This window comes from Lissotriton vulgaris, chromosome 8 (genome assembly GCF_964263255.1).
Source record: "Lissotriton vulgaris chromosome 8, aLisVul1.2, whole genome shotgun sequence".
NCBI classification, from domain to species: Eukaryota; Metazoa; Chordata; class Amphibia; order Caudata; family Salamandridae; genus Lissotriton; species Lissotriton vulgaris.
The window spans coordinates 1,512,407,904-1,512,421,193 of NC_141696.1; the positions used below are offsets into that span (position 1 = coordinate 1,512,407,904).

General features: G+C 48.8%; 1 protein-coding gene across 1 annotated transcript in view; it reads right to left on the minus strand.

Annotated features, from left to right (window-relative positions):
* The window catches only part of FAM162A (family with sequence similarity 162 member A), a 116,399-nt gene extending 103,382 nt beyond the window's left edge, over positions 1-13,017 (minus strand). The window contains exon 1 of the mRNA XM_086935631.1: positions 12,873-13,017. Within this exon, the coding sequence (XP_086791757.1) occupies positions 12,873-12,906 (34 nt within the window). The 5' untranslated portion in view covers positions 12,907-13,017. The remainder of the gene's footprint in view (positions 1-12,872) is intronic.
* Between the last annotated feature and the right edge of the window lie 273 nt (positions 13,018-13,290).

The following is a 13,290-nucleotide window of genomic DNA, read 5'->3' on the forward strand; positions in this document are numbered from 1 at the left end:
AAATACTGCCACCACCCAAAGACAAAGGCTCGCTCGGTCACAGCTCATACTTTGTATTTTTGATGCACAAATCGCATGGGAGGCGGCTGTGGGCCACGGGAGAGCCGCCGTTACCAGTCTAAGAAGTTCTATGAAGTTCAAAGTTAGGTGCAGGCAGTTTCAGCCCTGTCCGTTCCAAATGCAAAACTACAAGTACCATACGTGTTTATTTTTGCAGTAGCTAGTGTAGCGTGTGGGGGCTAGGCCCAACACGTGGGTGAATTACTGGCAATGATGGACACAGACACAGTTTGTAGGTTAGCCAGAAAGACCCCGAGCGGCCTTCCGCATTGTTTATTTATACCCCGGTGCGAGCCCGCCCCGGGGTATGCGTGCGTGCGTGTGTTGTAGAGATACAATGTATGGGAGAGCCCGAGTGGCTCTCTACATCCCTCCTTCAATTTAGTTCTTTTCTTGCAACACTCACGCGTTTCTTTTGACTCACGGAGATGTCCAGGCAAAATCCCTCAGATGTTGATTGGGCCTCGGGTTGGGCCTCAGATGGTACCGCTGGTTCCGGGCGCACGGCGTTCCCGCAACCCCCTTGTATTCGCGCCGCTGAGAGCCGCCCAGGGTTGGTTGTTCTCATCGGTGAGATTCTGCTGTGTCACTCTTGATGGACTCTCTCCTCTTTGTCTGGTTGTGGGTGACCCTTGCGCTGACCCTCCTAGATCTAGACCTCCATCCTCTACTGCTTCTGGACCTTCCTCGGTGTGGTGGGCTCCAGCTGCCTCACTTATCTTCTTGAAGCAGGACACATTACGGGTCACCACTTGTCCATTTCGCTTTGCCGTCACCATTGTTCCTAGGACCTTGTCTACGATCAACACCTCCGACTCGTAGGGCGTGCGGAATTTCCATCCTGGGTGGCGATCTCGCACTACGACCATGTCACCTTCCTTCATAGTGGGCTCTCTTGCGTGGCGATGTTCACTCGCTTTCTGGTTGGTATTTCGCATCCGGGTTTGAATGGTTACAGCATCTCTTTCTTCCGGCACCCAGGTGCTGTCTGTCGGGATGCTGTCGCTGGGTGCTCTTTTGAATAACACGTGGGCTGGAACGCATTTGGTAGTACTGTGAGGCGTCTGTCGGTAGGCTCCTAGAAATTGGTCGAGGGCTGTTTCCGTATCTTCCCCACTGCCCACAGCGATCCTCAGTGCTCGGTTAAGTGTCCTCATTAGTCTTTCGACTTCCCTGTTTGCCTGGGGCCACAGCGGGGTGATTTTCCTATGCTTGATTCGGAGGCTCTCAAGGTAAGCCTGGAATTCCCTCCCTTGAAAGGGAGGCCCATTGTCGGACTTTATTTCATCCGGGAGCCCCATGGTTGCAAAGACGCGACTCAGCACTCTTTTGACTTGTGGAAATGCAGTTGAAGATATGACCTTCACTATCGGAAACTTTGAAAACGAGTCGACAAGGACCAACATGTGTCTGCCATCGGGGAAGCTCCCAAAGTCTATGCTGAGGTGCGTCCAGGGTGTCTGAGGTGCGTCTTCCGTGATCACTGGTGCCGGGGTCGGATCACTACCTGTGATTGTGCAGGCATAGCATGAGCGTACCATCGCGTCCACTTGGCTGTCCATGGCGGGGAACCACACTTTGCTCCTTAGACGTGCTTTTGTCTTGGCCATGCCTTGATGGCCTACATGCGCCAGGACTAGCGCTCTCTGTTGGAGACTCTGAGGCAAAACAATGAGGTGTCCTCTGAGGATGACTCCTTCATCGCCCACGCTCAGCTCACTACGGATTTGCCACAGTTGTTGCCTCGCTTGGGAAAATGGGCCCAGCGGTTTCCCTCCAGGGCTTGGCGGACCCTCACGAGCGTCTCGTCTGTGGCGGTTGCTTCCCCAATTTCCTCCAGCGACATATTTTCTGGGCACGCGGCCTGCAAGATCATGTGGACAAACTCTTCAGCTTCCACGCCTTCTTCCCTTGGTGGATATTGGCTGACGACATCGGGGTGGCGGGACAGATAGTCCACCGGGTTGTGCGCCCCAGGTCTGGACACAATCCTGAAATTGTAACCTTGTAGCTGGACAGCCCAGCGTTCGATGCGTGGGGGCGCGAGTCTGGACGACCCTGCGAACAGTGGCAGCAGCAGCTTGTGGTCCGTCACCACGGTGAATTCCTGCCCGCACAGATAAAGATGGAAATGCTGACAGGCCCATTTTATGGCCAGGGCTTCTCTTTCGATCTGTGCATACCTGGTTTTAGTGTCCGACCGCGCCTTGCTGGCGTATGCGACTGGTTGCAACTCTTCTGGTCTGTATTCCTGCAGGAGCACCGCTCCCAGGCCCACTGGGCTGGCATCGACGATCAGTTCCGTCTTGCGTCGGGGTTGGAAGTATGCCATCACGGTGTCGTCGAGGAGGCTGGCTTTGATGTTTTGAAATGCCTTGTTGGCGGCTAGTGTCCATTCCCACTTATGGTCGATTCGTGAGGGCTCTGAGAGGTTCTGCAAGTGCGGCCAAGTTAAGTATAAACCGCCCGCAGTAGGTGGCCATGCCTAGGAAGCTGCGCACCTCTGTGGGGTTTCGTGGGGTGCTTGCTGCCTTGATCGCCTCTGCCTTCTTGGGATCCACTTTCAGACCTTCCCGCGTGAAGGTGTAGCCAAAGAAGTCTATCGACTCTTGATAAAAAGCGCACTTCGACCGGTGTAGGGTCAGTCCGCTGTCCACGAGTCTTTGGAGGGTGGCCCTCAGGTGGGCATGGTGCTCTTCGAGGGTTGCTGAATACACTAAGATATCATCGCTGAGGTTGATGACTCCACTCAGTCCGGATAGTACTTCTCGTATGGCGTTTTGGAACACCTCCGCAGCGGAGGAGACGCCAAAGCTTAGCCGTTTGTAGCGTCTAAGTCCTACATGGGTCGAGAAGGTGTTGATATACCTGCTGGCTGGTTCCAACTCGAGCTGGTGGTATCCCGAATTGAAGTCTAGTTTTGAGAACCATTTCGCCCCATTTAGATCGGCCACTATATCATCCATGGTAGGAGTGATGTGCCGTTCACGTTTAACGGCTGCGTTGGGTAACCTCATGTCCACGCATAACCTCATGTCCACGCATAACCGGATCGCCCCAGGTTGCTTCGGCTTTGGTGCGACTACTAATGGGGAAACCCAGGGTGTCTGGCCCGACACCTTGTCGATGATGCCAAGGTCTTCCAGTTTCCGGAGTTCTTCTTCGACTTGTGGCCTTAGGTTAAAGGGCACTCTCCTGTGCCGGAGTGCAACTGGCCGTACGGACGTGTCTATGTGCAGCTTGAATTTCCGTCCTTTGACTTTTCCTAGACCCTGAAACAACTCTGGGAAGTCCTTCAGCATGAAGTCTGCATGCGCCTGATGCACCTGATTGGCGAAAAACACCAGGCCAAGGTCCTCCGCCGTGTGGCAGCTCAGAAGGGTGCCTTTCTTCCCCTCGATGATGTGAAACCGGGTCTCTGTGGAGTACTCGCCATTGACGACGGTCGTTTGGATCACTCCTCTTAGTGGTAGTGGTTTCGTGCCTCCATAGGTGTATATTCTCGCAGTGGAATGTGCCAGCGGGGGGCTTGGGAGACATCTTCTCATATTGATCCAAATCCATGACATTCACGGACGCCCCCGTGTCTATCAGGGCTTTAATCTCGGTGCCTTCTACCGCTATGGAGCACATGGGCGGCGGCCTTCTCCTGGTGGATGCTCTGCTTACGTAGGAGACGACGTACACCTCATCGTCTTCATATCTCGGTCGTCTTTCTTCAGCCTGATGGTCAGGGGGGGGGTGGCTCGTGGTCGAGCGACAGCTGTCGGATGCGCTGCATCACTGCCCTGGCTCTCGGACCAACTGGCTTGAATTTTCCTCCCCTGCAGACGGCGGCAAAGTGGTTCAGGCGCCCGCATTTCAGGCACGTCTTCCCTTTTGCGCCACACGTGGCAGTTGCTGGATGGTCTTCACCACAATACCCGCACTGATTTCCTCTGGACGGGGCACTTCGTGGGCGAGTAGCCGGGAATCTTCTCTAGATTGCGTCAACTCTCTCTTCCTTGATCGGCGTCGTCCTCGCGGCAGCCGGGGCGATCACCGGTGTGCGTAGCGCTGCTTCCATCTCTTCCGCCCTCGCATCAGATAGCTCATGTGACCTGGCTAGGATCAGTATTTCATCTAGCGATATGCCCGGTTGGCGGAGAATGAGCTCTCTCAGCAGTTTTGACTTGCAGCCCACTATGATTTGATCCCTGATTTCCTCTCGTGGGTTTGTGAATGGGCAGGTGCTCGCAAGTCGGCGGAGCCTAGCGTAGTACATATCGACAGACCCCGACTCCGTTTGCCAGGCTCGTTTGAATTTAAATTTTTCAAAGTCATTATTGAGTTGGGGATCAAAGTGCGCATTCAATGCTGCGACAGCGGCGTCATAGTCATGCTCGGGTCCTGTGTTGGGGAGTGACTCGAATAGTTCGTAAATCTCTGGCCCACCGTACAGGATGAGGAGCGACCTCTTCACAGTTCCATCCGTCTCCCTTGTGCCTTTAAAGTATAGGTTAAGCCTCCCAACCCACGATTTCCATCTCAGCGCCGCCGTTGCAGGGTCTGTCGCCTCACTAAATGGGGGAAGGGCGCTACGCCAGAGTGTAAGTGGGTGGGTGTCACCTGTTGGGGAACACCAGCTTGGATTTGGGCCTATTGCTGCGGCGCAACAATTGCTGGCGGGGGCACGACCACTGGAGGGGGGGTTCTGGCCTGCCCCATCTTGGCCCGCCCCGGGCGCCACTACTGACATTGTTCAGTCCTCTTTTCCGTTCTTCGGGTGCTTTCCAGTGTGTCCCTGGTGACCGCCCTATAGCTTGATGTGGCTCGTGCTTGTTTGCTAACTCTTATTATATTTTTAATTTCCTCAACCCCTTTTCAGCAGCAGGTGTGAATGTTCACGTTCTTCTCCTGGGCCGTGTGCAAAGGATGGGGCTCTGGCGCAGTCTGTCTGTCCCACTGCAGAATGGTTGGAGCCAATTGGCTGTGCTTGTTGTTCTTTTTTTTTTTTCTGGAGTGTCCTGCGCTGGGCCGTGAGCGCCGACCGCACTGCTGGGGGTGTGGCGCGGGCTTTCCTAAGCGAGTTCGCTCCACTCGCGGCTGCGGCGAAGGTTGGGGGCTGGTCCTGGGCTTCGCCGAGGCCACGTGGTGCAGCTGCGCGAGTCGCGCTTGCTTCTTCTCCTGCCGGGAGGCACTCCGACTCCACGCTGCTCGAGGGAGGAGGAGGGAGGGACACGAGGGGTGTCGAGCTGGCGGGCACAGGCACACTCACCCGCAGTTCCTCGCAGGATGCACCCCGGGCTCGAACGAGCCCCGCCGGCTGAAGGCGCTCCCTACTGGGAGGCGCGTGGGCGGGTCTCGTGAGCCGGGACAGGACGGCAGCAGACACGGGTGGGCTCCGCAGCAGGGAGCGGGCATGCAGCGGCGCCACCGACAGAGGCAGCCCGGCACGCGTGCAGGTAGGCCGGCCTCGTCGCCAATGTAGCGTGTGGGGGCTAGGCCCAACACGTGGGTGAATTACTGGCAATGATGGACACAGACACAGTTTGTAGGTTAGCCGGAAAGACCCCGAGCGGCCTTCCGCATTGTTTATTTATACCCCGGTGCGAGCCCGCCCCGGGGTATGCGTGCGTGCGCATTCAATGTATGGGAGAGCCCAAGTGGCTCTCTACAGTTAGTTGAAAAAGCTGTTTTCATCAAAGTGCAGCTACCAACGTGCACTGATTGGAATTAGAATATTTACGTATTTTTATTCATCTTTTCATGAATAAAGTATTGATAAAATAGTGGCCAGTGTAGGGGGATCAGAGGGTTTAAGCGATTCTGTGGCTGCAAAGATTACAGCATAATTATGGATTTACCATCTTTGCCTTATAATTTACTACATACTTTGCAGATTTCACTCAATATTGTTCCAGCTCCAATAAATGAAAATAACACTGTCACATATGCCTAACGCTGCACACAGGACGCTATGTGCAGGACTGGAATAGGTTTCTGCTGCAGATAATATTGTGCGGATAGTGGGGTGAACACAGTGCATGTGGGATAGCGAGGGGTTGCCAAGATGCAATGACTATGCAATGCCAATTCTTATATGCGCCTGTATGTTTTCTTGAAACTCAACAATAAAATGATTAAAATAAAACAAAACACTTCACTGATTTAGACGATACTGCAAGACAACGCAAAGAATGTCAAACGGCTTTAATGTTAAAAATAAGATGTGCGGTATTGTAATAAAACAAAGGGTGGTCATTTTAGTGAGAAGCAGGCTGCCTCCTCTAGTGTCTGTGGTCAGAAATCCTTCTCCCAGCCTCCCCCTCTTCCCCGGGAGCCAGGGAGCCCACCCAGGCGGAGACATGCAGCTTCGCACGTCCTCTCGTCAGCCCCTCATCCCCAGGCCTGGCACGTAGGCAGTGGGCACCGAGGATGGCACCTGGCAAAGCAGTACACGGTAGTGGCCGCCAGGGGGCAGCACAGGGCAGCTGCAGATATCACGGGGAGGCACCAGGCAGTGCCCGGCTGCATTTGTAAAGGTTAAGGCAAGAATATGTTAATTAACTAGTGAGCAAGAATGCAGAACGGTTAAAAAGGCAACACATTTGGTACGTTACTTACTAATAAACATCAGCGGTTGTACTGACCGGATTATCGTCGCGTTTCGTTTGTGCTCATCAAAATGCAGTCACTCAAACCCGAGCAAACCCAACAAGGTTTCCATGAGCAGGGGACCGCGCACCCCATTAGCCAAGTTACGGAGATGCCACGTGCCATCAAAAGGTGCCGACGGAAGTACATGTATCTACCCACTCCCAGGACTAAACCTCCAATCTGTCGTGTCACTTGAGCAAGACTATTCTGAACTCCAGTTCCTTGAGGCCCAGCACCTCAGCATGTTCCCATTTTTGGGGTTCATCTCATCCAAGCACAACATTCACCCGGAACATTCTTGACACTACAGACAAAGCGAGCCCCAAAAATAAGTAATGCGCTCATCTTGGGAGTCGAGGGACTTTTAGCTGTTCAATGCAAAGAATGGCAAAAAGATGGCCACAGCTGTCACCCTGCTGCTAAAAAAGTGATTAAAGACACTCAAAACCTCGTCAAATGAGTCATCGACGTGAAGGGAAAGAGTAGGCCTTCGTCATGAAGAAGGGGGGTGTAAATGAGAGGTGAGGTCCCCGGGTCTAGCAAGGGGCACTTGGGTAAGTAGAGTGGTGAGAAGGAACTAAGCACGTTGGGAAGTTTTCCTAAATAGATAAAAAAAAAACACAGTTATCCAGATCAGCTGAAGATTAATCGATCCCATACATACCAAACGGATGGCACTGGCATGGCAAGCTGCCTGTAGCAACCTCAATGAAGCATCGTAGGGCTGTGAAATTGTAGAAAATATCTACTTCTCCAAGTGACAAGATGCTTCAGAAATCCACATAAAAACAACTAGTCGCAATTGGTGTCTTGCAGTGCAGTGGCAAATGATGGCAGCGCTTTTCTTATATCAAAGCTCTGATCGCCTCGCTGATTATGCCACGGCTCAGAAAGTGTCAGGCTCTAGATTCTAGCAATGCGGTCATTATGCCACCTTTCTTATTACACCAGACTCTGAACAAAAGGACACCTTCAAGTTCAATATTTACATATCCATCAGCCATGAGCAGGCAAGGGCTCAGTTGATGAATGGGCTCCATTTGGGGTGGCATTCTGATCTGAATACGCCAACGCCTTCATTATACTGGAGTTCTTACAACAGAGTCCAGAATAAATCATTCATCCAATTGTACCATTGCTAAACCCCCAGATTGACATTCTCCACTCTACATTGCGCAATCCTTGGGCAAATACTTCATCTCATTTTGCTGCAGTGGTCTTGCTTGTCATAAATATGAACATGTGCCAAGTGCTAGATCAAGGACTGGCTGTTTGCATTTTACAATTGGTTAAACTGTAGAAAGTCTTTACTGAGTCGAAATCCTAGGACCTATTTATGCATGAAAGTTTGGCTTACATGTGCAAAAGTTGGTTTTACACTCTAAAAGGCGTTACTTGCATGAATACGTGTGTGAGCGGCGTTACTTGCATGAATACGTGTGTGAGCGTGTGCTGGAAGTCATCCAGGAGTGGTTGTTTAACAGCAGGAACAAACTTGCATCTTTAAGAGCACTCACCAACTTCTCTCCAACCCACTCCCACACTGGAAAGAGTCAGAAAGATACTCCTGACAAGTGCAAGAATAAACACTTTTTTAAGGGTTACAAATGGACTACAGGGCCATAAAGATGTGTGGGTGGAGGAAAAAGAGTTTCTCCAGGGATGTAATATTTTTCGATCCAAGCTAAAAGAAATAAGATTTAACAAATGAACTTGCGTTTTGGATTACCATGAGAAAAAATATATTCATATAATTGCCGTTTCGAAAATGGAATTCCCAAAAATGTGCTAGGAATATGACTAGAAACCAGCCATTACCACATATTTCCAGCTCTGCTTGTGCAGAATCACTTGACTTGCGTAAAGTCAGACATCTGCACAGGCCTTAGCATGCAATTTTGTGACTTTGAAATGGGGTCGTCATTGTTTCCCGCATAACGGATTTACGCTGCTTTTCCATTACTTTTCCTTTAAATAGTGCCATACACCTAACAAGGTGTTATTTAAAATGACAGAGAAATTATAAACTTGTCCTTAAAAATGTTTATGATAATTTAGCAACACTGTCTGTAACCTTTGTCTGTTCAATTTGTATTTGGTACATTTAATTTTTAAAGCAAACAAACTGCACTGTAGTTTAGCAACAAAACATTCAGCCTCTGTCCTTGCAAATATTACTTTGGTACATTGTTTACTTTCAATATTCGGTCACAATGTGTGCTTCCGTTTTTCTGTATAGATTATTGTATAAAAGGAGCAGTCTGAGCATTTTGAAAAGGTCAAATTGTTTAATTTTGCAAACATTTGAACCACTGACAGTAACGCATGCTAGGCTAACAACTCACTACTCCCTCAGGAAGCTCTTAACAATGGGAGCAACAGTAAACTCACAACTGGACTATGCCAACCAACTTCTGCAACAAAGGAAATGAACAGCATGAGCCAGCTAGGGAAAACCACGCAGTGTATTTATCAAAAGAGGTTTCCACCAAAGAGCTCATAACAGAATTCTAGGTTATGCCAGTTTTGGCCGGGAAAGGCAAAGACTGTGTCTAGCCTCGCTAAAGAAATATTTAAAAGTTATTCTCAGTCCCTACTGACACTTAAGACCTACTTGCCAAAGTATTATCCAAAAGCCTGAGGCTAAAAGGAAGCAATGTTAATTTACGATCTAAAATCAATACATAAGCAAATGAAAACCGACCAAAAAACACCGTTCATGCACAACCTCACCATTAAATCGACCGTGGAGTGAATTCGTCAAATAAATGATTTAAAGTAGGCTACAAGGCTGATAAGGAATGATCCCTAATTTCTGGGGAAGGGCATTAGGCAATAAAGGCATTCTGTTGGTCAACTACCCCTGCCCTGAGTTACAGAAGGGTTGTGTGCCCACTGGCAAGAACTAAGGCCATGAGGGAAGAACACGTCATAGGAGATCCTCTGCCACATGTTAAAAGATCAAAAACAATAGAGCCACCCAATAATCCCCTAGGGAATGGGTATCGTCAATAACAATATCAAAGAGTATCCCTAAAGAGTCATTCATACAATAACTTTAGTATTTGATCGGGTCATATCTATGAACACTTAATTAATGATGGTCACAGGAGCTTGAATGATAACACCAGTTTAGCAAAAGATCAAGTTCTTTAATAATACATGAATTTTATGTCAATTTATTGTTGGCAACAAAAACTACCAATCATTTCAAACAATATAGAGTGGTAGGGGGGGAACACCTTTCGCATTATACATGGGTTTTACAAATAGCCATGTTCAAAAATGGGCATTGCACATCTTCAAAGGATTACAAGATTAAAGCAAAAACGGTGTTCACACGACGACGTTTTGGTCCCCGGTGGTCACATGGATCCTTGGGACCATCTTCAGGACAAATAGTTGCACAATAACATAAATTTCAAATGTCAACTGAATCACACTATGTAAGATAGACCAACCAATCAGCCATGAGTGCTGGGTAAATGAGTTGTAACGCGTGTTCGTCTCAAAAGTGATCTAACATACGGGGGGGTACAAAACTTGTCCCGGACCGCCTGGCTGCAAAGTTCTGGCGACACCGTTTTTGGTCAAACCTTGTAATCCGATTTGACATAAAATTCATGTATTATTAAAGAACTTGATCTTTTGATAAACTGGTGTTATCATTCAAGCTCCTGTGACCATCATTAATTAAGTGTTCATGGATATGACACGATCAAATACTAAAGTTATTGTATGAATGACTCCTTTAGGGATACTCTTTGATATTGTTACATGTTAAAAGAGTCGTTATCTGTCCTTTGTGAAGGGTAACCCTTCACAACTATCTACCAGTTATGCACCTGTTGTACAGCACTCAAGGGTAGAATGCTAGCTCATCCCAGGGTCAGCTCATGCCACGTTAGTGCGCTATCCAAGACTACAATCGCACACAACTGTTTAGAGGCCACTCGCAATAGAAAATGGAGGACCAGGGAAGTGGCTGCATTGTCTCATTGCGCAAGAACTTGCCTGCCATAATTTAAATACACTTTCCATATTTAATTTTTTCCATAACTATCATGAAGACTCTGCTGCCCATCCTCCTGGAAAGTGGAAGCTTAACTTTATTAAAAGTCATGTGGGAAAGAGCGAGGGCTGAAAGAAGGGAGGGGAAAAGGCTTGCGACTCTTCGGTATTCAATAGAAGGTATCAGAATACATGGACACACCAGAGCTCACATTTCATAGCCAAAGAAGTGTCCTCTTTGTACATGCAAATTAAACTATCAAGGAATAAACTGGGTAGAAATCAAATACAGAAGAAAGGAGTTATAATAAGCAAGTCCCGAGAAGAGAAAGCAGCATGCCAAAAGAACCAACTTCAGCGGATGACTAACCCCCTTACTACATAAAGGGACAAGTGGTCACCTGCCAACAGAAAAGTATACACCAGTGCTGCACCTTCTAACCTACTCCATTACACACAACCTGGTTTTCTCTGCTATACTTCAGTAAAAATAACTATACTCTCCATTACAAATAAAACTCCTTCCGAGTAAACATTCATGCAATACCTAACTTCTCTAGCACATCTAAGCATTTCACTCATAAACCTCAAATTCCCTTTTTATATGACCTCCTTTTGTAATCTCACAATATCTAACCCCCCCCACCCATTTACTTATCCTTTTGTTCCCACTTACATGAACTCAATTTAATGAGCACACCCAACTCCTTTTAACTTAATCTGTCACTGGAAGCTGGAGGAAATGCCCGTTTCCCAAAACCACAAAACTAAACGAAATACACTCCAAATCTACAACAATAACTATTAGCCACTGGCTTTATCATTAACTATGAGTTACAGAGTAGCGTAATAGCCGCCATAAAGCGTTCAGCACCTCGTCGAGGTGGAAAGCGCTATATAAATACAATTACAATACAACTCAAGATCCCTAATCATTAAGATAATAGTGCACCTGCAACTTTGAGAGCATTGGTTGCCCTCATCCCCAAGAGACGTCTGCAGCATGCACCATCCTTACAAAACAATAGAATAATACTGCAATGCCTCTTCATGTATTAAAACACCCGCAGCACTTAATTAAACAACCGTGAGACCAAGACACCAGTTCCCCTTCTTAAACACAAAGATATCACAAGTCTCCAATTGTGCCTTATCAGTATTGCTAAAACATGTTAACAACTGTCCCATTAGTATCTTCTGTGAACACGAGGCTTATATGTAATTAGGGCATGGGCCATAAAACTTTAGCTATCCTGTAGTTGAACATGGTGTGTTCAACGTGGATGAGAATCTGTGGGCAACTCACACGGATAGAGCAGCACCACTTTCATTGCACTTCCAAGGACACAGGATCAAAGCAGACCACACCTCTGCGTCCAATAGAACAGAGCAGCTGTTGGCTACAAGAATATATAAATAACCCATCGTTCAGTCCAAGAACACAGCAGCTGCACACCTTACTACTTAAACCTAACAGGGAAGAGCATCCTATAAGTACCCCATCAAACAGCAGCAGCACCCCTATTACACCATGTGGGATTAAACAAGAGCACCTAGGGCGCACATGAGACCAGAAGCATCTCATTCGCCTAATAGAAAGAACAACAAAGTTCGCTGGCAATCAGTAACACCCACCGCCCACTGCCTGCAAAAAGAATACCCAAACTTTCAGGGCAACTTCTTTAGCAGCTGCCAAAGGTCCCAGGTCCATGCGTGACTAGTCCTGCTTTTTTCCCCCTTAGAATTCTGGCACTTGCAGTTTTATTTAACCCGGTATAAAACCAGGGCTACAAGTCCCTGAATGCCAAGAAAAAAAGGGGCTTGGCCTAACTAGTCAGGCATGGACCTGGGAACCTTGGCAGCTGAACCACTACCACCCAGCAACAGCGCCCAGCAGTGGCACTCAGCCAGGAACAGGGCAGCCGCTGGCAGTGGCCCCACAGACCCAGCAACCTGTGGGGCGCCTCGGGCAGTGGCCCTCCAGACCCAGCAACCTGTGGGGCGCCTCATAGCCCACAACTGACCCCACCCTGCTTCAAGAACAAAGCAGCCTCACCCCCGCCGTGCCGCCCCTCTTCCCTGCGAGAACAGTAACAGTGAACATCCACCACTGCCCTCAACGAAGACGAGGCAAAGGTGGGCTCCACACCACCGCTGCCTACCTAGGGCTCTGCGCGCAGGGACCAGGCTCCACATGGCTTCAGCTGTTGCCGCTGTGAGTAAGGCGCTCCGTTATAGCGCTGCGAAGCGCCACTTGGAAGGAACTGGATTTCAATGTCAGGGAAAGGGGGCGGCGCGCGCTGCCTCTCAGCCAATCAGAGAGCTCAGTCATCACGTGTCGCACGTCAGGTCCGACCAATCCACGGCTGGACTAGGCAGGGGCGGCCGGCGCCATCTTGAAAGGGGCACCTCCGCTTCCATGGTTAGCGGCTTTGGCACAGATCTGTGCAGTTACTAAGTATGTTTTATTTAACAGTTTCTTCGCCTTCATGTTTGAACCAGTTTTTCATAGAAGTTTCATTATTTTTATCTTTAAGCTTCTATTGATTTTTTTCTAGGAACGTTTTACTTATAATGAAC